This window comes from Neospora caninum, chromosome VIIb (genome assembly GCF_000208865.1).
Source record: "Neospora caninum Liverpool complete genome, chromosome VIIb".
Taxonomy (NCBI): domain Eukaryota; phylum Apicomplexa; class Conoidasida; order Eucoccidiorida; family Sarcocystidae; genus Neospora; species Neospora caninum.
Genome location: NC_018394.1, coordinates 3,023,659 through 3,048,451, shown reverse-complemented (window position 1 = coordinate 3,048,451; position 24,793 = coordinate 3,023,659). Strand labels below are relative to the sequence as shown.

The 24,793-nt window shown below is 52.9% G+C and overlaps 4 protein-coding genes across 4 annotated transcripts; 3 read left to right on the top strand and 1 right to left on the bottom strand.

Annotated features, from left to right (window-relative positions):
* Window positions 1–5,710: 5,710 nt before the first annotated feature.
* NCLIV_027730 (hypothetical protein) lies at window positions 5,711–6,814 on the top strand (the record flags this gene model as incomplete). The annotated part of the gene is made up of 1 exon (XM_003882967.1): window positions 5,711–6,814. The coding sequence occupies one exon, from the start codon at window positions 5,711–5,713 to the stop codon at window positions 6,812–6,814; it is 1,104 nt and encodes a 367-aa protein (XP_003883016.1).
* A 3,608-nt stretch (window positions 6,815–10,422) lies between these two features.
* On the top strand, window positions 10,423–14,121 carry NCLIV_027720 (putative zinc finger (C3HC4 type RING finger) protein; the record flags this gene model as incomplete). The annotated part of the gene is made up of 5 exons (XM_003882966.1): window positions 10,423–10,911; window positions 11,712–11,870; window positions 12,139–12,260; window positions 12,968–13,540; window positions 14,001–14,121. 5 exons carry the CDS (start codon window positions 10,423–10,425, stop codon window positions 14,119–14,121), a joined length of 1,464 nt encoding a protein of 487 aa, XP_003883015.1.
* A 1,995-nt stretch (window positions 14,122–16,116) lies between these two features.
* On the bottom strand, window positions 16,117–17,280 carry NCLIV_027710 (uncharacterized protein; the record flags this gene model as incomplete). Its single annotated transcript, XM_003882965.1, has 4 exons — window positions 16,117–16,509; window positions 16,550–16,754; window positions 16,792–17,083; window positions 17,121–17,280. 4 exons carry the CDS (start codon window positions 17,278–17,280, stop codon window positions 16,117–16,119), a joined length of 1,050 nt encoding a protein of 349 aa, XP_003883014.1.
* A 4,396-nt stretch (window positions 17,281–21,676) lies between these two features.
* On the top strand, window positions 21,677–22,570 carry NCLIV_027700 (SRS domain-containing protein; the record flags this gene model as incomplete). The annotated part of the gene is made up of 1 exon (XM_003882964.1): window positions 21,677–22,570. One exon carries the CDS (start codon window positions 21,677–21,679, stop codon window positions 22,568–22,570), a length of 894 nt encoding a protein of 297 aa, XP_003883013.1.
* Between the last annotated feature and the right edge of the window lie 2,223 nt (window positions 22,571–24,793).

The following is a 24,793-nucleotide window of genomic DNA, read 5'->3' as shown; positions in this document are numbered from 1 at the left end:
GGGAGACAGAAAAAAGAGGGAAAAAAGGAGCGGGAAGGAGAGTGAGAAGAGAAGCAGGCGACGGAGGGTTGATGTGAATATGGAGCGTGAGAAAGAGAGAGAGAAACGAAGGGACGAGAAAGAGGATATGGCGAACGAGGCGAGAAGCAAGCGAGCGATGGGAAGCTCACCAAAGGGCAGGAAGCAATGAGAGAGATGAGACGGGAAAAGGGAGGAAAAGAGCCGGGGACGAAAACGGAGCAAAGAAGAGGAGACAAGACACCGGAAAGAGAGACCGAGAGAATGAGCGAGGACGCGAAGGGGCGACACGGGAATAGAGGACAACGAATACAGAAGCAAAGGACGCCTGGAAACCCGAAGGAGACAGATCACCCCCGATGGCAACAACGCGTGCCGAAAGTGAACTTCGGCGAAAGGCGTTTTTGCCGAGAGGCGGAGGATGTGAGACCGGGAAAGAGATAGGGAGGCGCGGAGAAAGAGCAACAGCGCGCTCATACAGAGAATTCGACAAAAAGGAAAGCAATCACCACGGAAGAGAGTGGAGAGCGCAGGCGACTGGAAAAAGCCGTCGCGGCATGAGCAACCAGCTCGGGGTGGTCGGGTTGGAAGGAATACATCGGATAAAATGACGACGGTTTTGAGACAGAACTTCGGGCGACTGCTTCCCCTTCGCCTCACAGCGAAAGAACACAAAGCTTCTCCGACAAGAACGCGGTCTGTCTCGAAAGAAAGGTCGAGGTGGGTGCTGAGACCGTGGAGAAAAAGACTAAGCGCGTGGGTTGTCTGCAGTGCGAAAATCTTTCTCTCCACAGGTCCAGGTTCACAGAAAAGCGACGTCGGCTGCCAGCAAGATCAGAAAGAGAGCACACGGTGTGTGTCTCGTATTTTGAGGCCTTGACGAATTCCACCCAGTGCAAGAACCACGGGACACAGAATCGGGGGCGATACACGCCGAAGACGGGTCGCTGCAGTGTCACTCGCTTCCGCTTTTTCTGGAGATTGCGTCGCGAGGCAGCGTGCTTGACAGGGGATGCTTCATCTTTCAGAGCTGTTTTTCCTCGGGTCTCGACAACGAGCACCACGGTTTCGAGAAGGAAGGAACAACGCGGAGCGGCAAACCGAGGAGTGGAGAAGAGAAGCGTGCGCAGGCTGCCCAGAGAGTGTTGTTTTCCTCCCACGTAACTCTATTCTCAAGCATCCCGTTCGTCCAGGAAGAAGAGCTGCGGGGATGGTGTCTCTTGAGGCGGAACGCGCCCTAGAAGGGTACCCCGGAAACTGGAGAATCGTGGCGCCGGCTGCGAGTACGGCTTGGAGCACTGAAGAGCGGAAAACATTCTTCCACAACACACGTACTGACGAGAACAACGAAGCAATGGAGAGAGTTGTAGACAGATAAAAAACTCTGGCCTTGCCTGGTGTGTTTGGCGAGCGCGCCCGGCCAGAAAGGTTCCTGCTGGACAGCACGACGGTTGCTTTGTCGGCACCACACTGTTTTTCGGTAGACCGATTCGGTTCATCGAGTACAGGTCATCGGAGTGACATCCGTTTTCTCGACAGAACGAGGCGAGGAAACCGAAAAGAAACAACCTTTTTTTGGGAAAACCCCCGAGGTGACCGTCACTACACTGAGACGAGGTCGCCGGACGGCTGCAAGACAAGGGAACGCATGCTCGTTGTTGTTCGAGGACGAGAAAAGACAAGGAGGGCGTTGCTGGCGGGTGTGTAGAAGGACGCCGAGTGCGTCCGAAACGAAAGGAAACTCGCCGCTTCCCAATAAAAGTTGTGGAAACACCACACGAGGAAGACCCGAAACTGGCACACACAGGATTAGAGGTCATGCTCACAGGGGCGCATGCAGTACAAGGTACCTTTCTTCTTCTTCTTCTTCTGACCGGCTTTTTCGCAGGGCTCCGCCTCAACAACACTTCAGGCTCTTTTGCGACAAAGCACATCTCGAGCGAAAATTCCGGAAGGGGAAATGCAGTGCTTGCTAGTGTGTGCCTGGGAGTTCCAGTCGCGCTCAGGAATGTGCGGTTAACACTCCGCGGTTTTCCGCCGCAGTTCTTTCGCTATCGTTGGTGGCTCTTTGTTCAGGTCGGCGAAGCGTCAACAAACGCTTTGCCGAGACGCTCTATCCAGTCTCGGACAGTCGAGGAGCTCCACACGACTTTTTTGGCCTGTCTGCCGGTGCAATGGACGCTTCCGTGGCAGTAAAACGACGAAAATGCCAAGCACTCGCTTCAGTAGAGTTGGTTAGTGCTACACCAGAACGTGCACACAACAGTGCCAGAAAAACCCTGGGTAACAAGCGACGCTCGTACACACCAGAAGCATTGACTGCGATGCCTCTGTCAAATGCACGTGTACGAAATACCCGTTTAGAAAGACACCTTTTTTTGTGCTCGAGTAAACCAGCATCAATTACGGCACCTGGCACTTTCCGTAGAGGCCATACGACGAGTGAGACCATTCGATGACAGTTTCTGGATACCGCAACATCGTTACAAACAGCCTTGACGCTGAGAGTTCCGTCATTACGGCCCTCTGTCGCGCATATGACTGGGGACCACCCATGGGTAGAACTTTTGTTTGAGCACATTACGCGTCAACTCTTAACCGAGACCTCTGTGTTAGCCTTAACGATCACAGATGTAGTTCCTGTTCAGGTTAAGACCGTCATAAGCGCCGAAGCGCCTGTACTGAAGGATACGGTGCACTCAGGTGAAATAGACGGCGATCTGATACGTTGCAGGAAACCGTTTCTCGCCTCTCTCACACGGAACTGAAAAAATATGCATCTATCGGGCCACGTTGTGACAGGGTGCCTCTCTGTCAAAAAAACGCCGAGGATGTGAAGCATCACGTGACAGAGTCGCGTAGGCGCTCTCTTCCCATGTGCGTACGGCTGTAGCAGCGGGATCAACTCGACCAGAAAACCCGCATACATCCCCATCGCTACGCAAAGGAGCAAAGCGGGGATGGCTGCTGGAGTAGGTGAAAGGGGTGGACTGCAGAAATAGGAGTAGCTGCGTAAGAAACCGTGGATTTCAGCGCAAAACAGACGCAGAGGAGCTTCGGACAGCGCACGTTTGCATCATCACCCTTTGGCAAAAGGACACAGGCATCCCTTCTCATTGGAGATGTCTGCGATGAGAGTACGCGTGGAGTGTAGCGCCTTCCGTATTCTCCCCTCTGTCCACAGTTGAGTGGCAACCGGAGTTTCACGGCAAAACACAACGTACTCTGTGAATGTCGAATCGACGTCGAGTGTCCATGCCTATTATTGACACCGGCAGAGAGTATGCTTGAATCTCTCGCCGTAGTTCCGGCCCAAACAAAGGTGTAAGCCACCCTCACCCCTGCACGGTTTTGCCAGTGATCGAGGTACGAGCAGGAAAGTGTTTCATACACAAGCACCGGTTGTGCGTCCAAATGCGCTCCGGTAGCAGGTGTCGAGCAACTGGGGCCGGAATTCTTGGTGCCGACTGACTGCCTTGCAAATCTACAGAAAACAGTTACAAACGAGATGTGTCCTCCATGCCGAATGGTGGGTGAGAAAAAAGTCATGTAGCTTGACGTCTGGGTCAGGCAAAAAGAAAACGCCCCCGTCACGAGGTTGCTGAGTGGTGACTTTCGTCCTTCGTAAGAACCCCACTAATTAAATATCACTTTCGCTCTCTTTGTTCTGTGTTTTCTTTTCTTAGCAAGAGCTACATCTCGTCGCAGTTGAGGCTGAAATACCTTGGTAGATCCAATGCGGACGGGAGCTGGGCGTTCCCGAGTTTCTGGCTCAAACACCTCTGTGCGTGGCCAGCAGTGTTTTTCGTAGCTTTCCAGAATTGCCGTTCTGTCACCGCAGTTCTCATGTCCCCCTGACACACGCGGGTGCTCCCCCCGGTTCCGCTTTGTGCCTCGCGCAGCGTTTGGCGTGTCGAGAGTCACTAGCTCGAGATCCAAACTCCCAAGTTGCCTGTTTAGCGCCGGCATCCCAGCCACAGTCGCCTTTTTCGACGAACCAAGATGGGGAGGAGGGCGAGGGCAGCTCCGGTGCTAAACAGTGTCGCCACCAGTTGCCGCTTGGTTTCGTGGCTAGAGACGGTTTGGCGTCTGCATCCGGAGCCTCCATTTACAAATCTGGAGTCCTTCCTTTCCAGAAGGGTCCAGTGTATCGAAACTGTTGACGAAAACAGCGACGACTGACTGCGCTGGAAAGATTCGAGGACGCAGCTCGCCCGCGCAGAATGCCGCGTGTGTTTCGCCGTCGGCACGCCAACCTCGCTTTCGTTGTCGGCACGGCTGAGCACGCGTCGATTGGCAAGTCCGCTCAAGTTGCTGTTTTTATATGGGCCAGAAGCTTACCAAAGGCGAGTTGGGTCCCCGCTTTTTTTCGGAATTTTGTCAGACCTCGGGAAAGGCGGTGGTGTGTCTCATTCATTTTCCAGGTAGTGTGTGGCCTCTCCTCGAGAAACAATTCACAGCACGAGGCGGTGGACAGCACCCCCCGCTTCTCGGAAAGAAGCGACGATTTCGCGCGCTTCAGTCGTTTTGGCGTTCACGAGTCGCCAGAAATCTGTCTTTCTGGTGATTTTGCATCTCCCTTCTTGCCAGTTGCTGACCGGCGGAGAGAGGTTCGATGCGGTGCCAAGAGCCTCGACACGCGACACACAGCCTGGTAAAAAATTCGTACGCTTGTCTGGGCATTCGCTCGACTGTGCATCGCATTCCGCGCGTTCATGTCGGGCTGGTAAGTTGGCATCTGTTCCTTCCTGTGCATTTGGCTTGTGGCATTTCATAAGGAAGAGCCGTCGTGGCTTACACCTGTGAAACAGCATGCAGTGGCGCCCGAGGCGCGAATTTCCACGGGGATTTTCCATTCCTCGTTTAGCAGGAATAAGTATTTCGCGTCTTCGCATCCGAGTACTGTGTTGTAAGTTCTTCTGCAGTCAGACAGCTGCTTTTGGGGGGCGGAAAAGCCCGTATACCGTGCCCGGAATCACTGCGGCGCAGCGGAGCGTCAACGAGTTGTGTCAGCCGGCAGCCCCGTCTCGGCTCTGTTGACTTCGAAGATCAACGATACTTTCAAATTCACCGGTGCGCTACGGGATCGCCTCCCTTCCGTCTGCTTATCGTGTGCACTCTATACCTCAGTGGATGCAGACTGGCCGTGTTGTATTGACTTCCGCGTAAAAGCGAGAGGAGCGACGCGAGCGGTGCGTTTGATGGGCAGCGCAATCCTCCTTTGTCATTGTTACCCCGTCAAGCGATAACAGCGTCTTCCTGCCAGCGTCTGCCACTGGAGCGGAACTCTACACCTCCAGATATCGGCAACTGACTTGAAAGTTTGACAAATGCTTCCAGCGGAGCGCGGTAGGTGGTGATTTATCGAGGCGCGCGGCACGCGGGTTATCAGGGACACGGGTAGCAGAGAGGCTGGCGGTTTGCGCCAAAAGTTGCGTTGATTTTTCTCTTTAGCGGCGGGAGGAAGGCGGTGATCGTTCGGAGGTGCGCCATCGGTGGAAGATGACAAAAGCGCAGGCGACAAGTCTATCTTCTCGAACGTGAAGAAGCCAGGCAGCACACACAAGGCAGTGCGGCGCTCGCACACGCGTTGTGCCGACGACCGCAGCTCTCACTTTCCACTCTCGCTGCGACACGTCGTGTCAGAAGAGGAAGAGAGCAGAAATCCGTGGTTGGCGATGCACGGGCTACAATGCCGCTTTGTCGAAGTTCAGCCTCGTCATCTTCTCACCACCGGGATGAGCCGGAGAGTCCGCAGGGACACGACACGCGTGAGTTAGCCCGCAAGTTCTCTCGACTCCGAATTGGAAGCTCTTTGGCAGGCCACGCACATGCAGACGCAGCGCCGGCGATGCTGCCAATGAGCAGCCGGGATCAAATAGTGGTGGATCGGCTCTCGAGAAAAGTGAATGCAAGTAACTTCGCGACGGTTATGAAGGCGTACCTCATTATAAAGAATCGAGTGGCTGCGCAGAGAGCGAACAAAGAATTTCAACAGGGACAAAGGCGCTCGTTCGCTATCTTGGGCAGGAGAAGCAGCCGCGTGGCCTTGGAAAGCCCCTCGCATAGCCGCAGCAAGACGGGAAGTCTGAAGAGCGTGGCGGAGACGTCCAAAGCAACATCAGGCAGGCAAAGGCGACCCGAATCATGTTTAGCTCGAAATGAGTGTGCCGACGGCGTTCACGGGGAAGGCGCCTTTCCGCCAAAGACGTTAAGCCCGCCGCCGGTGCCTGGAGATGAGGGGTCGTGTCACAGTTCAAATTCGTCCACCGACGCTGACGGCATCAAGGCCGTTGGTGCGGTGGGAAGAATGAAGGCATGCCAGTCACTCCTTGAACAGCGCTTAGGGTTTATGGGTTTCAAGAGTGTGCGCATTGCGGGTGACGGGAATTGCCAGTTCCGTTCCTGCTCGTGGAACATGTTCGGCTCTGAAGAGCACCACAAAGTGGTGCGCTCCCGAGCTGTACAGCACATGCGTGAGCATAAAGATGAATACGGGGTTTTCTTTGAGGACGACGACTTTGAAAAGTACCTGAAGAATATGGCGCGTTCAGGAACATGGGGAGATGAGCTATCTGTTCGTGCAATAGCTGATAGTTTCCAATGTACAATTCATATTATCACTTCCACCGACTCGAACTGGTATCTGCGGTACGATCCCCAGGGCGCGGGTGGAACATTAGAAGCCGTGCGGCACATCTTCCTCACGTACATCTCACCGATACATTACAATGCATTTACACTCGAAGAGCTGACCGCGTCCGACACGGAAACCCCGGGAGCGCAACGAGGTTGAAACGGGATGTTTCGTTCGAGGGCGTGTCACGACTGCGTTGATATGTGGGCCCCAAAGTTTCATTTTTACGCGCTGTGCAGTAGCGCACACGGTAGGTGTCGACCGCATGCCGACCCAGGTAATGCTGTGTGGGAGTCTTTTGACAGATCAGCAACAATACATGTTTCGTGTGTTGGCAGCGGATAGTGCCAAGGAGTTTTCCTCGTGCTGCTGCAGTGCTGGTTCCACTTCAGTGTCATCTGCTTTTCCTTGTTTGTCCTTGAGAGCGACGGCGAAAAATCCTTTTTTAGTTGAGCGTATACGAACCAGTTTGGAGAAATCCCCGTAGCGTGTGTCTACGGGCCATTTGACTCCGGCCAGAACACCACGAATTGCACTTATCGTGGTCATTGAACTTTGCACTTGTTCGTTTGTTTCCGACTGTCCGCTTTGTTCTGAGCCGTTTCGAAGCCACGTGTTATTTGAGACCGTGTTCCGAGTAAGGATAGACCCGTTCCCTGTCCATTCGCCTCAGAGTTGGGTACAGTGGCGAGCGCCCCGTACACATGTGCGTGTTTTTGCTTTACTGGCTTCCTCGCGAAAAACGCTTTGGGAATCGTTCACTGCGACGCCCCTCCTCGGGGGACGTGAGCCGGTCTCACATCCGTACATGCTGGGATGACAACGGCTGTTTACATATGGGCACTGATGCTCTGGTTCCGCTCGTGCAGAAATGAAGTGCCTGTCTTTTTGCGGGGGCCTCGGCGTCACTCTCAAGTTTATGAGACCCTACGCCGGAGCTGAAACGAACGTCACTACAAGAAGAGAAGCTGGAAATTTTGCCTGCCGGTCCATCAGTTTGCAACACAGACACACTTCCTTGGCTGGTGCAGGTCGCTATCATACCAACAGTGAGCAGCAGCGGTCCAGAAAAAAGGGGCGTCAGGCAAATCTTTAGCTTTTGTTTGTCGGTGCATCGCAGCTCCTGAGAGCAGCTGATTCACCGTGGCTGCTATTGCTCTTTGCTTCTCAGGAGTGCTGAAGTTCCGCTAAAGAACGTGCGGGCTTAGCTGTCGGGAGCACCCCGCAACTGGGTGTTAGCGCAGAACTTCCCAGTCGAAGATGCTCCATGTCGTCTTCCGCCTGTCCGTGGAACCGGCGTTCGAAGACGGAGCTTTTCAATTCGCCGGGGAAGAACTGGTCACAAGGGGAAAGGATGCGCGCTCGGCGCTTACATCGGTGCTATTGCAGTAAACGTGCACATGTCCGAAATGGCCACGTGCTCCAGGCCCACTATGGACGTCGGCGTTTCCACCGCAGCCAGTTTCGAATTAGTGCTGGTCTCCCTGCGTTCAAGTTATCTCAACGCTGTCACGCCATGCACACGCGTAGCTCCGCGTTTCACTGAGAAAGACCTGCCGGTTCTGCGGGCGTAGAGTTGCGTCGAGAACCGCGCTTTGGTCAGCGGAACTAGTGGAACTACTAGACGTGGGTGCACCGACAGAAGCCAATAATCTTTCTACGACTTGTGTAGGAGTAACTCAGCATAGGCAAGTACGTTCCCGTGATGCCAACTCATGAACGTGAGGAAGGAAAGGCAGCGAATCGGCGAGAGATGCGCGCAATCCTAACAGGCGTCTCGAGGCAAAAAACAGCTCGAAAGGTGCGGTGTCTCAGGTCCTTCTGCTCGTCCAAGTGAAGTTCTTACTCTTGAACCCGTGCGCAATCCTATGTCTAGAGCGAGTACGCCTCACGTACACAACGGTGCCTCCGCGTACCAATTTAAGGAAGGATTTCCGAAAAAGCCGGCGTCACGCAGCGTCACTGGAGGAACACAAGGATGTCTTTTTCGCTGGGTTTCACACTGAAATTGGCGGCGCTCTTTGTCGGGGAGAATCAGAAGAAATTCAACGAGACATGCACACGCAAACATACCATCTCAGGGCGTCCTATACCTCCACGCAGGTCACTCGTTGCACGATTTTGGAGCAGCTCCTGGACACCTGCAACGCCTTCAGTCGAGTTTGTGCCTCTCAGTCGTCACATTGTTTTTCACGAAAAGAGGTTTTTGTGAGACACCAGTTTTCGATTCTCGCGGAGGGACCTCAGAGGTGGAAGAGCAAACACCAGCCTGGGGATGTTATCTTTTTCAGCTGCATACCGGCCGAAAACAGCGGTGGCGCATGTGACGCTCCCTCACCAGCTTGCGTCTGTTACACACCTTCCCCCCCTCGGGTGTGAAAAGATCTGCCCGCCTGAGAACGCTTTCGTCTTCCATAGCGCCGCTAATTTTCCCTTCTCTACTGTCTTGTTTCCTGTGCAAGTCTCTCCCCGCTTACGCCTGGCACACGTCTTTCGTGCGTTTCCTCAGCTGCCGCACAACACATCATCGGCCACGTGTCCGCGCTTGCCAAACGTGTGTTAGTCGTGAGAAGACACGTGGCGGGGATCCCCCCTTCCCTTCGGTGGTGCTTTGGTTAGAATGGTTCAAGCCGTCTCGTCTGCGTTGTTTTCCACCCTCTCCAACTGAAAATTGGTGTCTCCTCACTCCTGATCGCTTTGCTTCCCCTCTTCCCGTGCTCTTGGTTCCCATCCGTGCTTGAGCTCACTGGGCCAGAGAGACGGGAATCTGCGCGATCGAGCTCGCAGCACTGCGTCCAGGGTGGTAAGCGAAAGGGGGGAACCTGGGACGTCTTCCGCGTTGCTCGTCCGTTCCCACGCAGCCCCTCCTGTTCCACCTTGTTTCCTTCTCGGCACTCCAATTCGTGACCCTTGGCTGGTCAGTCCGTCGGGTTCGACGGTTTGGAGTTCCCTGCGCAACCCACGCGCTCGCGCACTCAGTTGCGTGCCTGTCTGCTTGCGCAAAATGTCGAACGGTGGAAATGAAGGGGCGTGAAAGTCAGCAGGACACTCGCATGGATCGGACGCGTTTTTCCAGGAAAGCCCGGTGCCATTTGCACTCTGTATCGCGTGGAAAGCCGCTGTGAGGTACACTTTGGTTTTGCCGCTCAGTCGCGTAGATCACTCCGGTTCCCCGTACACAAAGGCGGCCGGCGCACTCTGGCAAAGGTCGTCTCTCTGGTGTTCCTCAAAACCGAAAACAAAGACGGCTGTTCTGAGAAACCAGGAAGAGCCAGTCTCGTTCCTTTCTCCACTTGAGTTCCACAGGGCGGGTCTGTGTGTGTGGTGAGACCGTCACTCGGTTGCCGCAGAAAACGAAGCTCCCCGCATCAGTCTTTTTCGTTTCTGGACGTCCGTCTGTCCCATCGTTTCTTTCTTCCGCGGCAGTTTTTTCACGCGGAAAAGCGCGAATCGCTGCTCCGTTTCCCCTGGGACTGCCTCCACGCCTTCCTTCAGAGATTCTGCGGCACCGTACCCGAGGCAGGCCGGAGGTTCCACGCGCGCGGGCCATTTCGGCAAGTCCCCTTCCTTTCGCCACTCTCTTTCCCCTGTTCTTGCTTCACGCAGAGGTGTGCCGTCTCTCATTTTCCCCTTGGTTTCGATTCCCGTCGCCTCCAAAGTCGGGAGAACCTCCCCTCCAACGTGCAGGCGCGGTTCGCTCGCGGCTCTCGCTCTCAGACTCCCGCGTCGGGCCCTCTCTGTCGCCTCGCCTTCTCCCGTTCGGTCCCATGGTTTCCACTCAGGACGCGGCCTCTGCGAGGTCTTCTCTCGTTGCGGCTCCGAGCGAGGGTGGCCGCAGTGCACACGACGAGCAGCCGTCGCCGAGTTCTGCGGGGCTTGGGTCCGGCGCGCCGCACGCGCACCCTGGGAATGACCAGGAAAGCGCAGCTTGGCGAGAAACCAGAGACGCAGTGGGAGCGAGCAGCTCAAGCAGCGGGTGTACAGACACTGCTGGCGCCTCGCGAGGCGCGCCGGCGATTCCAGTTCCCGTTCGCCGGACCTACCTGGACGAAGTCCCTGAAGACCTAAAGTGCCCCATTTGCTTCGACAGTGCAGTCAGCTGCCGCACGCCCTGTGCACACTTCTTCTGCTACACGTGCATCAACAGCCACATTAACAATCGCCTCAGACAGCAACAAGCCGTGAACTGCCCGCTGTGTCGCACAGCCGTCAGCGCCACGAACCTGATGAGCATTGGAGGAGACAAAGTTGCGAGGGTAAGCGAGGGTCCGCTCGCCGACCGCGGCGCGAGGAAAGCCTCAACTCCCCCAAGAGCACGGATCGGTCAGGGAAGAAGGACGCGAGGCGACAAGCAACACGGGTTTTAGGTACCTATATGGCTAGTCAGACACAACCACACAAACAGCTGACCTATGGGCTGCCCTGAGTTTCGTTCTTCTATTCACCCTTGGTGGTACAACAGGAGTAGTCATGGGTAATGCAGGTGTGGATATCGCGCTGAACCCTCACGCCGTGGCTCGTGGTTTTGTGTACGTGATGTCTGCGGAATCTGCCGCGGGCTCGGGGAGGGTGGGCATGTGAGAAGTCGTGCGTGATTGGAGAGTCTGGAGGACGACGCAGGCGGGGAGTCGTCGGGGGCGTTTCGAATGCCGAAACGGAGAGAACGGGAGGAACGCGCCGCGCCTCTCGAAACGCTTACGGGTTTGCTTGCTGCCGAATGCGCACAAAACACTCCAGTCAGTTGCTCGAAACAGTCCCGGGAGGAAAGTGCGCGACACGTGAACGCGGAGGCGTTATGAAAGCCTGACCAATTTGTCGGAGAGAATGACGGGGGAGGCAGTCTGGAGGCACGCGAGAGGGAATTTCTGGAAATCGACCGTGTTCGTCGGTCAGGTTCTCAAACAGAAGAGTGCACAGCAACCCTTTCGCGTTTTCTGCAGTGACTTTCTCGCGTTCTTCGGCCGCGTCTGGCCGATCGCTGTCTCGATCTGTTTTGCCTCCGCCTTGGCCGATCGCTGTATCGATCTGTTTTGCCTCCGCCTTGTTTTTTTCCTAGGTTCGGGCCTTGCGGGTCGTGTGCGTCGGCGCAGTGAGTGGCTGCAACGTCTCCGGGACGCTCGAGCAAGTGGAAGCCCACGAGAACGTGTGCCCGCATGTCCTCGTCTTCTGCTCCTTTCGAGACCGCGGATGCATTGCGCCTCTCATCAGACGGGAGGTAAGCGCGGAGCTAGAGGCAGGTGAACTTCCTCGTTGCGCGTCTAACGGAGGAACGCACAACCCCCCCGAGGGTCGGCAGTGCCGGAAGGGCGGGAGAGGAACAGAGACTGCTGGTGAATTGGCCTGCGCAAAACAAAGATTGAATGCCAAAGTCTAAGGGATCGCCCGTCCCTAGCGACGGAGTTCTTCACTCGGGAGTTTCCGAGGCCCTAGACGGCTGGTGGAAAACGCGTCGCCATGCGCGCCTCTCTCTCTCTCTATCTCAGGCCCCCGTCCACGAAAAGCGCTGTCGATTCAACCCACGTGTCCGAGCCTGTCGCCACAATATGTCCGGGTGCAAAGTGCGAGGCACCGAAGAACTTCTGCTGCTCCACGAACGCCGATGCAGGTTTGTCCAACATCCACACAAAGTCTCTACACGCCATACGTGCACCTATATGTATATATGTATATATATGTATATAGATATGTGCATATAGAAATGTGGAGACGTTTTGATGTTTAAAATCTGTAGCGTGTCAAGGTTTCTTTTGGGGTGCGGTTTTGTGTTCACATAGAAATTTTTTGACGAGGTAAAACAGATGGGGTTCTCGGTTAAAGCCTTTCTTTAATTCTTCTGTGAATACTTCTGGAGGAAACGTGGAGCGGGGAGACCTGCGAGACACGGGCGCTTCGCCTGGAGAGAGACACGGGCGCTTCGCCTGGAGAGATTCTCGCTGCATGCAGAGTGGCTGTGGATGCTTCGCCCTCAGTGCCTGCGCCTCGTTTTTTGGCAACTAAAGAACCGAAGTTATAAGGTGAATGTAGATTTAGAGCACACCGATTAACGACAAGGTGCTAGATGTCAATCCAACACGCGAATTTTAGGTTTCCCGTGAAATCTCTTTGGAAGAAGAGGCTTCGTCTGGATGTGCGTGTGTCATACAGATGGCGTGCAGCCAGCGACGCTGGTCTTGGTGTCTCTACCCGTGTCGCGGGGAGTGTGTGTATCCGGTTCGATTGATGCATTGCGAGTGCAGTCGATGGAGTCTTTGCTTTTCCTTTTTTTCGCGCCGACAGACACCTGGCCTCTGGCGTGTCTGTCCTTCTCTGCAGATACAGGAACATGGAGAAGTTCGTCCGTTGCCCACACTTTGAGTCTGCTGGCTGTGGCTTGCTGATCAAGAAGAAGTACCGAGAACGTCACGCAGAGTGTTGCGCGTTCAAAATTGTAAGGGACATAGAGCAACGCGCTACTTCTTCCGCCGTCTCAGACGCGGAGGAGGGCGTGGAGCCGCTCAGTGAAGAGGACAGAGAGCGGCGCCTGGAGAAGCGCCGTCGCTCGTCCGGACGAGGGAGAGAAGAAGAGAGCGGGCTCTCTCCCGTTGAAGAGGGCGAGCGAAAGAAGCAGCGCGTTGGCTCGGAGCCGCAAGCGGGGCACGGAGACGCGGGCGAGGCCAGCAGTGGAGGGGCCGAAAGTGCGGCGCAGGCTGCCGACGAGGCGTCCGGACAACAGGATGGAAACGCGAACTCCGAGCTCCATTCCTTCCGCATTTCCTTTGAATGGAGAAATCAAGAAAAAGCGATTTCCTACGAGGATCTTCGCGAGCAACTTCGACCCTTCCTCCCGAACGTTGCTTCTGTGGAAGCCGGCAGAACCTTTGGCGAGTTCCACGCCATCATTGAAAAGTAAACGCAAAAATGCGAATGGAGCTCCAAATGCCTCTGTCAAACAGCTCCACGGTCACATCCTCTCGCACCCACGGACTCGAACCTACTCTTTTTGTACGACACGTTAATCGCAACCTTCCTATATATATGTGCATAATTCATGGTTTTCTCGTCGTCATAAGTAGAATTCTGAATGCATATATATATATATATATATATATATATAAGTATAGGAGGTATGCTCGAGACATCGCAGTAGCTGTGGGGAGTCGTGTGTTCGCATCATGCGAGTGATTTCTCCCCTCCAAAGCAGCTGCGCATGCGCCGATGTGCTTGTGTGGCGCTCTGTTTCCACGACGGAAAAGCAGTGCCTCTTCGAACGTTTAACCGCGTTAGGTCCATCCTCCTGGAGTTTCGTCTTTCAAGATCTGGTGGGAAAAAAACTGTTTTCCGTTTTTTGTCGACTGCCGTTCTGTAGGGTCCCCGTGACGACGCTTCGAGCTGTGGGGATGGCCGGCGACCCTCAAATCAGCTGCAGTCTGTTTGATTTGAATCTGCGCCTCAAGGGAATAACAACAGTGCAAGAAGGCCTCTGGTGAAGGTGGACCAAGGGTAACCTGCACCAGCTGCTTTCTGGGATGTACCTCCTTGTCGAGACAGCCAAGATGTCTCCTCTGGCGACCAGCAAAGCAGGAAAGAACCAGCTGTGCTGGCGTGATTCGCCCCAAAAGTCGCGAGGAAACCCTCGTGAAGAAGAGAGAAAAACAGCAACCGAACGAAGGAATCGACCCGCAAAAACGAGTCGGTGGCTGCTCTTCGCCCCTTCGCTAGAAGTTTGACAGGCAGTCGCATCAACACAAGGAGGGTCCGCTCCCGTGAAGCATCTGGCGAACCCAAGGATGTGCTAATTCCCCTTTTTCTCAAGAGATCGAGTTCATGTCCACTGAAGAATAGGAAAGAGTTTTTGAAAGAGGCATGGAAAGTACCGCTTCAGCCGTTCTCTCTTGAGACGGTGGTGCGGGGGAAGACGAGCCGGACTCGGTCGACGAGGAGAAGCGCCTTCCGCAGGGACGCGTCCAATTTTGAACCCGAAAGACTACACATGTGGCCGGAGACGGCGTTTTTCACTGATGTGAGAGGGAGCAAACTCTACTGTCTCGACTTCATCACCTCTGAAGATCACACCGTCTCAAGGCAGCACTCTACACGTCAATGGGCGAATGTATGTATGTATATACATATAGGCATATGGGTTTATGCACGCATACACAGTTTATCTGCACGGGGTTACGTTTGCATACGCATGCAGAGGCGTTTCACGCGCGACAGCCGTGTGTGGAGAGGGAATAGTGTTTGAGCTTCCTCGGGTAGTCTTTTTGTGAACGTGTCCTTTTTTGTTCCTTTGCACACCCTCGAAAAGCATGCGCCGGCCTCTTCTCTTGCCATGTGCCAAAGAGGGAGGGACCAAACGTCCTCTTTGGTATCTAGGAAGACCAGCTCATGTCCCTTTGTTTTTTGTCGACATCTTGTGAAACGGAAATTACTCACACTCAAAGTGAACAGATACAATGGAGCGGTTGACGCTCGACGGGCGCCATCCAATATGTGACGGCATGGTTTCAAGGCGGGCCGAAAAATGGAGAGATCTTTGGCCGTCTATCGAGTTCCCGACCAGCTGTCTGCGCGGCAAGTACGCCTCAGACAAAATTTCAGGGGTCAATCTTGCGCAACTCAACAGCGCGGAGTGGCGGTTCACGGAGCTTGCGACTCAGGCAGACTCTGTGTTCCGTGGCTTCACTCAAATCTCTGAACACTATTACTTTCTTTTGATGCTGATCGAATTAATTCCAGATGTCTCCTACTCCCCCCGAATTTGAACGATTTCCAGAGGGACTCCAGGTCAAAGCGGGCAGAATCGTATCGTCACTTGCTTTCAAAAGCCCTTATTTTTCAACAGGTGCAAACCGAACAGCTGGGTAGCAAAAGGCAACAGCTTTCGAAGACTGTCCGATTTGGACTCTAAAAAAGCGAGTAATGGTACACCAACAAACAGTCGAACACGCTAAGAAGAGCGGCTGGCAAGACTCAGGGCATGCAATACCAATCAGATAACTGTAGCTAGACTCCCTGTTACACATAAAATGGGATTCCTAAGTACGTACACAAAAGCAGCAAGCACGGGCACGTCAGGGTTCTACATCCTTTGGAGAGAGGACCACTTCTGACTGTCTATGCAGGGGTCTTCTTGTAGATGCAGCTAGTGTTCACATCTTAGTCTGCGCCTTTACCCGTCTTGGGGCAAAAATACTGCCATGGTGCGTTAAGCAGTGGCTCTCATATTTCATGCCCTGTAGGGTATAACCCCCCGCGAACCCACCAGGTTCCGTGTACGCTTTACATTGGAGTTGCTCAGAGCATTATCAGTCGCACATCTTGACAAAGAACGACTTGTGTGTGTCGTTTCTGACTTATGTGGTGCAATGACAAATGTGAGACCTCTCCCGGGGGAAAAGGTGAAAACTAACAGCAGAATCGAGGGTTGATGGACGACATCAGCTACCTTGTGATCCTGGACAATCGGGGGATGCAGATGTTCACATGCTCCTGATCCTAGAGCGGTCCACATTTTCGTGCTCACATGAATGAGTACACTGTGCATGTGCAGCAGATTCGGGGGGATAGGGCTTGAAGATTTTCAGTTCAGCAAGGGCTCTTTCAGGAGTCAACGCTGTCTGGGGTTTTTCGCTAGGAAGAGCCTGAATGTCCTGCTGGATGCCAGAGGGCATCTCATTGCAGTTGCCGAAGTTTACCGTCTCTGGCCTGTTGTGATCGAGGGGGGCGACGATCCTGTCGTAAGCTCGTTCATCGATGGGCATTCCCCATGGTAGTCGACTACACCAGATGAAGTAGGTCGTGAAGGCGAGTATGTAGGAATTCTGATTCAGCTCCACCCACACGTCAGAAAATTGGGTAGCCATTCTGATGTTCTCGGGACTCGTGAGGAAAAGCCCTAGTGATGATTCGCACAATAGACAGTTCGCCTCGCAGAAACACGGACAAAAAGTTGCCTAGGAGCACCATTCCATTGTCGGATACGAAGAAGTTCGACGGCTTGACGTCCCCATGGACCAGGAGTTTGTGATGGAATCTCGCCACGATTTTAGCCATCTGAGCTGCTGCGGATATTCTTGCTTCGAAACTCTTTGTGGTGCTGTCAAGAAACGGGGCACATCTTCTAAAGCTCCTCCCGCAGTCGTAAATACGAACACAAAATATAGATCATCCTTGACTGTTCAGGGGAGAACCAATTCTTTTTGCCTGGGAGCTGCGGCATGTCACTGAGGACCAGTAGACGATGTTTTTGAGGAGTATCACCAGGATCTTGAGTGCCTAGAAGCACGACAACGCCTGCCTCCCGACGCAGAATTTGCATGGCCAACACGCCAACTGACAGAACTGCTGCAGAATTACCCACTCGAACATACCTACTCATGATTTTGAGCGCAATTTTCGGTCCGTTCTCTTGCGTCATGGAGTAGGCACTGGCAGTACCGCCACGCCCTCTCTTGTAAGGATGATTCTCGTTCCCGGTCTGAACATAGATTCAAACACAAAAGCTTTTCGTCATGAGGCATAACACGGCTGGAGATTAGCAAGTCTCTCGCGTCTTGCCCACTTTGCGTGCATGCTTCAGTGTCCTTGAGATTAACCGTACGACAACCATGGGCAAGAGCATCCTGACCAGTCTCAAGACCCATAGGAAAGCTGATTGACAGGAGTGCCGCATGCTCAGTGTGTATGGACTTTTTCGGTGAACAAAGAGACGAGTGAATCGCTTGTAGACTCGCCAAGCCAAGCTTGCCACATTTTTTCGGACTGCTCTGAATCCGGTCCATGCTCGTCTTAGCCGCAACATTCGATCAAGAGCAGGTAGCCTGCTTCTCTCCGCAACTGTCATCCCAGTAGGTGTTGCCGGGGGTGAGGTGCTGATCTCAGCCAGATCTTGGTCCCGTCCAGGTCATGTCCATCGGGGATATTGCCATTCCCTGCTCCGATCCGGCGGGGAGGAGTCTCATGTCGACGTAGCTGAGAAGCCGGTCTCGAGTCGATTTTCTGAGCCCCTTCGAGCGACACTAGCGGAGGGAAGACATCCCTCTTCCCCGCCGTGAGGTGGGCTGCTGCGTTCGCGCAGCCCCGCTTCCTTTCGCTTTTCGTTTTGTCTAAGTTACACCAGACAGTTCGGTATCCATATACGTGAGACTACATGGAGTGTGCACACGCCATTTACGAGCAGGGGCTGCAACCCTTCGAAAGGGTTATTGCCATGTTTCAAAGAGGGATGACAACGGCTCGTGGATTCGCCCTCGTCGGCGGCATCACGGACTGCATCATGAAGCGTGCCCATGTCCATGGTTAGCGTGACTCGGGGTACAGTATCTGAGACAGTTGAGGGTGCTTTTAGGTGCGGCATATGATTGTATTGGTTAAACGCACCCATCACAGTTCCAGCAAAGGAGTTTCGGCGATACCGCATTCAAGAGGAACAGCCCATCCTGTGTTCACCAGTGCCCACTGATTACTCGGCTCCGCGATCTGTGCACTTGCTGCCATCCTGCGTGTCGGTGGGATTTCGAGTAGCAGATTCCAGCAGGTCCATATGAGGACTCTCAGCGGTTAGTGGAGAAACGGTCGATGAGGGAAGAAGTGAAGTGTCAGGCTCCAACCTATATAGGCTACACTCGGAACAGCAGAAGGCACTCAACCGATCTGTTCCACCGGAGAATTCTGCAAATCATAGGGCCTAAGCACTAAGCAATTTTGGATGGGTTATTATCAGAGTATATAGTATGATCTTCTTGACTATTATAGGTAGTGTTATTCCGCAAGCGACTGACTCGTTTAGTTCTTGAATGTAAAGACATGGATCCAAGTTCTATTGTGCTGAGAAGTAGCAACAGGATGGGAATGTAGGATGTTTCATGCTACAACTGCCTTTTTCGTATTCTTGTGTATTTTATTTCACATGACTCGAGGACTGTATAACTGAAGTTATAGTTATTTAACTAGCGCTTGGACGGCTGGTTTAGTTTTATACCAACTGACTATAGCCACTACTAATTAACTGAGTTAAATAATACAGGGCTGAACTGTGTAAATATCAATGTGCTATGGTTATATCGCAAACCAATGAGATTACGAAGTTATAGTTTTGGGCTCGTGAGTGTCTCTCAATAACTAGCTGAGTGCTTGTACGATAATTGTATCAATGCATTACCCATAAAGGCGTGTAGCATTTCCTATGCTCCTTAACATCACAGCTATCTAATTATACCGTACTTGAATGGTTTTTTCTAGCATATGCTTAGCCGGGAAAATAGCGTCTAAAATATATAACCGAGTACCAACTTAGATGCACAGATGCACAGAATTAATCCTTGTACGGTTTGTGCCTACTTGATTCCTCAGTTTAAGTTTAGGAGTCCTTTGTTTACAGCTTGTACTGTTATATTCAAGAGCATACCGTTATATTCGTTGATCTTATGTGTTCACATTGGTATAACTCATATCGAATAACCAGAGACATTCTAGTACCTAGGATACTGAATATGACTCAAATTATGAGATACAGACAACCAAGTTCTTTATGATTGCTGTACACCAAGGACCGAGGTTCCTGGGATCTATCTAGATGTGTGTATCGACAAGCATATCCGAAGATTACAGTACAGTTCTCGAGGCTAGCTCGTGGTTTGCAAAAACCGTACCAGCGCACTTCAGCAGAAACGACGTGCTGCGGAACCTCTTCAGACCTGTTTTGTAACAGATGAAAGCACCTCTTTCTCCAGCACGAGGACGCTTGCGTGATACCGGCAAGCCGCTAGCGACGGTCGCCAGACTTTCCGAGCTGCTTTGCACATCCCGCATTCGTTGCAGCATGAACTCCCAGCCTCCACGATGCGCCAGTGAACCATCCGAGGAGAGACGGCGGCGGAGACGCCCTTTCGGCGGTTTGTGTCCCAAATGCGTATCGTGTCTATGTCTATCTCCCTGACGAAAAACAAATCTTAGTACAGAAAACACAGAAAGTCTGAACCGTCGTAGAGGCCCACGAAACGATACTGGAGCTTGAGAAGCGCCGCACGATTCCCGTTGCGGCGCTGGTTTTTTGCGCAGTCAGGTATGTAAGTGCCGTACACGGTGCACTGTGTCGTACTCGCTGCTGGAGGGAAAAGGGGTGGGGTTTCGTGGTGTCAGGCATGCTTCCAGACTGCCTTTCTTTGCAGCAGTGTCTCTCGCTTCCCAGAATATTTAGTCTTCCCCTCATTTCTGCTGGTTCGCAGTTGCCCCTGTCTCTTCCGTGGACAAGAATACATCGCGCTGCCGAAAGAAAACGGAGCGTAGCGCAAATTTAAGGTCGCGTGCTATTCCGAAGCAGCATTGCAAGTCTCCCATGGAGAGAAAAGCTGTAACACTAAACCTGGTGGGTGGCCCTGAGCGGCACAATGCAGCGACATGCGTGCATGCCACAGTTGTGGATATGGGCGGGGCTCTAGTCTTCACCGTAACTACCTAACCAGCGCCCTGGTGGCATAAACGATAAGTGAGACAAGATAGGTTCACCACTGATCTTCATACTTTGTCGGTATGGGTGTAAACGACAGCGAGTGCAACACATCACATGAACTCGAAATATTGAGATATACGTCGCGGTATTCACGTGCACATGCGGAATAACCTTGCAGCCTTTGCGTGGTGGTACGTGCTGCCGGCGTGCTGTCATGTCAGCAATTTCGGCTGTAGTCTCTTAGACGACCCCAGTCCAACCTTCGGAGCTCACATTGCTCGTACGCCTCAGCCCGCTTTCCGGGTGTCGCTAAGCCTGCTAGAGCGCACGGATGACCTATCTCCACGTTTCCACACACTTCATAAGACGCACCAATTGCTTCATGATCTCTGTTGAAACAAGTCCAGTAAGGTCCTTTTCGTCCAGGAGTGTCTTCCTTACAGAGTGCTTCCCCGGAAAGCGTGAGTCTCTGACAGTAAGGACAACTTCTGGGGCTCACACCCGGTCGTTCGACATGTGAAGTTTCGACTACGAAGGGTGAAAGAGTGTGACTGCATGAAGTGATGCCCCCGAGAAGACGCACCAAATGCGTGCATAGATAGGATAACGAAGCAGGGACGAGTTAGCAGCCGTGGAGCATCATGGGTCATCAGTCGACGTCGGCCGCCAGAAGCCGCGAGACACTGGGCGACACTATTTTTTAGCATGCTGCAGTGTACGATCCACTCAGCCCCAAATCCTTTTTTTTAAGTGTGGCACTAAGAGAATGAAAAAGAGTAACGGATAATGGTGACTTCAGCGACAACAGCGAGGTAAAAATTAGATACTTCTGCAACGTAAGCTCCAAAACAGAACAAGTGTCTCCCTTCAGCGCGGTTCACCCCGAGCTAGTGTGTAAGAGCAAATCCAGCTTTGCTCAACAAAGCAAAATTATGCAGAACATAACTATGAAGGTGTTTGCATACATATACTGGTAGCTCTGAGACTCAACAAGTAGGTCGAAAGGGAACACATCTTTCCTCGATATGGGTGAGATGAGCTGACAGGCGGATGTGTCTTCGCAAGACACCGGTCAGAAGCATGGGGCGGTTGCCCGAGAAGGGGGGAGACACCACCACCATCCTCCGCATGGATGATGAAGGAGTCTGCTCGTCCGATTCTGCTTGATTACAGGTTTCTGTCTCTTTTGACTCATTCCCATGTCGCAGGAGAACCGATCCGAACATTCGGGCGTGACAGTGAACGATTCTGCCAGACAAGAGCGACTGTTGGGCGATAGAGGGGCTCGAGATCCAGTGCGTCAGCCACGCATCACAGTCACAAGAACGGTGTTACGCACGTAGGGCCGTATACATGCAGACTCTCTGGTCGTCCGCTGACCGCTCGCGCAGCTAAGACATGCAATCCCTTCTGGATCTAAGCAGAGGGTTGCTGTCACGGTTACTTTTTGTTTGTTTTGGTATTCACATTTAGAGACAGCAAAGGCCTGTCCACTTAAATACGTCTGCATAGTGGCACCCGGATATTGTGAGCCGTCTTGCCACAGGTGAACAGTCACGATTCAAGACATTGTTGAGTTGTGTATTCAAATGGCAAGCGAACTTGTCCACACGGGCGGCGTGTTTCGCCCTGTTGGCCGCGCTCTGTTACTTGCTGGGCTCATTCAGTTTGTCAACCGCACTGCACAGTCTACGGCTGTTGAGGTGACCACCCACACGTGCGCCAGTGACAGGATCGAGGTTTCGTTGACTCCCGGTAACCTGGGTGTTGAATTAGAGTGCCCCCGTGAGTCAACATTCACTCCAAGTGCATCCAATGATGCCCTTCAGTATATGAGTGGCACCTGTGGAGAACAAAAAAGTTTGACTGAATTGCTAGGAAGTGGCTCTGCAGCAACCTGGGACGCCTCGCAGCTGAAAGTCACGCAGCTCCCCACCGAAGCAAAACAAATATGTTACCAGTGCAAGAACGGCAGTAAAGTCACCTGCACAGCGGTAATCAACGTGGCGAGCATGCCAAAAAGTTGCACGGCTCCGGGAACGGGACAAGTGTTGAAAGCAGGAGCATCACAGGACCTCATTCTCACAGTGGAGGGCGAGAACCCTGTTTTCTTCACCTGTCCCTCTGGTTTCACTCTTGATCCCTCTACTGCAACACAGGTATACGTTGGAGAAGAATGCGGAGAACAACCAACTCAAAGGGACATTGAGCGAAAGGGAGATCAAACCAATGGTTACTCGTTCCGATTGAAGGAGCAACCGACGGCGGAGGAAACGTTTTGCTACAAATGCAAGAAAGCGGATGTTAAGACAGGCGCCGGGTGCACAATCAAAATCAAAAGTGTAACTACAACCACAACAACAGCAACTGGCTCGTCAACAGACGATGAATCCACGGATTCAAATACTTCCGGAGCAGAGACGCTGAACTATGTCAGTGGAGTCGTTTGCGCAGCTGCCATGTGGGTGGGATACCTTTTGTAAAAGGCACACACTGACTCTTGTGCAAGTGTATCATGGGTACGGAAACCTACCTCGAGGCTTAGAAAAAAGCGGGTCACAGTCTAGGTGGTGAGAAGTTCCTGTAGCTGGTTGCAGTATACGCTGTACGTAGCTATGGACACAACCAACGTATTGCTCTCACAAAAAATTCTTCCATCGCACAGTAAAGAGAAACGAGAGGCGTCGACGGCCCACAACAGAAAAATTCCCGTGCCATGCTGAACTCTGACGTAGATAGCACAGACGAAATAGCCTACTTGTTGGGATTTACAGCCTCGTGCAATTTGCGGCGGCGGCTTGCAGGAAACAGGACCGAGGGAGTGACATGTCCACTGGCTCATCGAAGCAGGGACTTTCGACGCGGATATCAGCAAAGCAGATGAGCAGTTTAGAAAGAGCGGTGACAGACCGCGTCTTTCTCTACTCCACAAAATTGGCTCAGAGGGGCTCACCTGGATTCGCGGACGTCGAGAAGCCCCGCCTCGATGTCAACTTCAATTTCGTGACTGCCTTCGTCTTCACCCCTCTACCCCCTACCAAGCGCTGTGACAAATAAAACAACAAAGGGTCGTGGCATTCCCATCGATACTCATCATCATAAGGTGACTGTGGTAGGAAGTGGCACCAGGAGAATACCTGTTCCTCATATTGTGCAAAACACGACTTGGTGAGGTGAACAAACATTTGCCAGAACTCTAGCACTCTCCATTGCACGTCCCAGCAATCAGGAGAAGGTAATCTCTTTGTACTGAACATAACACAAACAGGTGATTTCGACATTGCGGCTTGGCAGCGGGCGTTGGCCACCTCCTTACGGCTACCACCACGTCTGGTCAGACTCCCAGAGCGCCGGTCGATGCTGACTATCCGGGGTTGTTTCGTGAAACAAAAACTCGGCCCCTATTGCCAGCGTCACACTTTGTCTTCATCGCACTAATTAATGCAGGAGAACGCATCACACCAGGGCATTTCGCCGTCACTTCACGCTGCCCAGAACACACTTTGTCTCCCCAGTAGTGCGAGAGCCGGCACAAGCGATGCGGGGAGACCCAGGGAGGCAAGCACTCTGAATCAGGAATAAACGACAAGGACAGAGCCTCCATTCACTAACGCGACATCCGCACCAGGTTTGCCTCTGAACAAACTGAATGTAATGGAAGTGGAGCAGGGAGAACAATGTTTGCTTATTTTATCCATAAAGAACTGTCAAGTAGAAGACGCAGTTTACGGCAAGCCGTCAGGCGGCCTTCTTCGGGGCTGCGTAGTGCCGCACTGGTTGGAGGGGGGAAGTCGGGTGTTTTCCTTGGTGTCAGGCATGCTTCGAGAGTGCTTTCCTTGCTGGCGTGACTCTCCCCCTTCGGAATCTGTGCGCGACCCTCTGTTTATTCTACTGTTCCGTCCTGGTCGTTCGCAGCTTTCACTGGCTTCGTCGAAAGCCTGGACATCCACCTTGTTGCCAAAGTAAACGGCGTAGAGTGCGAAGTTGAGTCCGTGCGTTGTACCTAAGCAGCCTCACAAGTCTCCGCTGCTGCGAAAATCTGTTCCACCAAAACTGATGGCTGACCCTCAGCGACGCAACGCAGTGACGGCGAAGCAACGGCATTACGTGCTTGTCACAGCTATGTATGTGTGTCAGGTTCCGATTGAGCATTCACGTATCTGGTGTTGTTCATCCGGTACGCCGCACTGCAACCACCTAAGCAGAAGGTATAAACAATATGAGACAGGATAGGGGTTCATCACTGATTCATCCGTGCATTATCTCTACGGGGGTGAAGCAACACGAGTGAAGCATGTTACATGAACTTGAAAAATCGCTGAAATATGTCGCGGCATTCACGGGCACAAAAATAGGGAATATCACCGTAGCGCCCTCTTGCTGGTACGTGCTGCCCTCCTGCTGTTATATCACCAAGTTCGGCTGTAGTCTCGTAGGCGACACCGATACAACCTAGGAGGTCATATTTCTAGTACACTGCAGCCCAGTTTTCGTGAAATGATAACCCGTTTTCACCGCACGGGAGATTTCTGGGCACAAGTTGTCGCCTCGAGGCTTCCATACACCTCATCACACGCTCCACTGAGTTTTGTCGACCTCTGGCGAAACAAGCCTTGTAAGTTCATTTTCGACCCGGACAATATTCACCTCAGAGAGCTTGCCGGAACACTTGACTCTCTGTCGGTAAGGATACCTCCCTCTCCGGG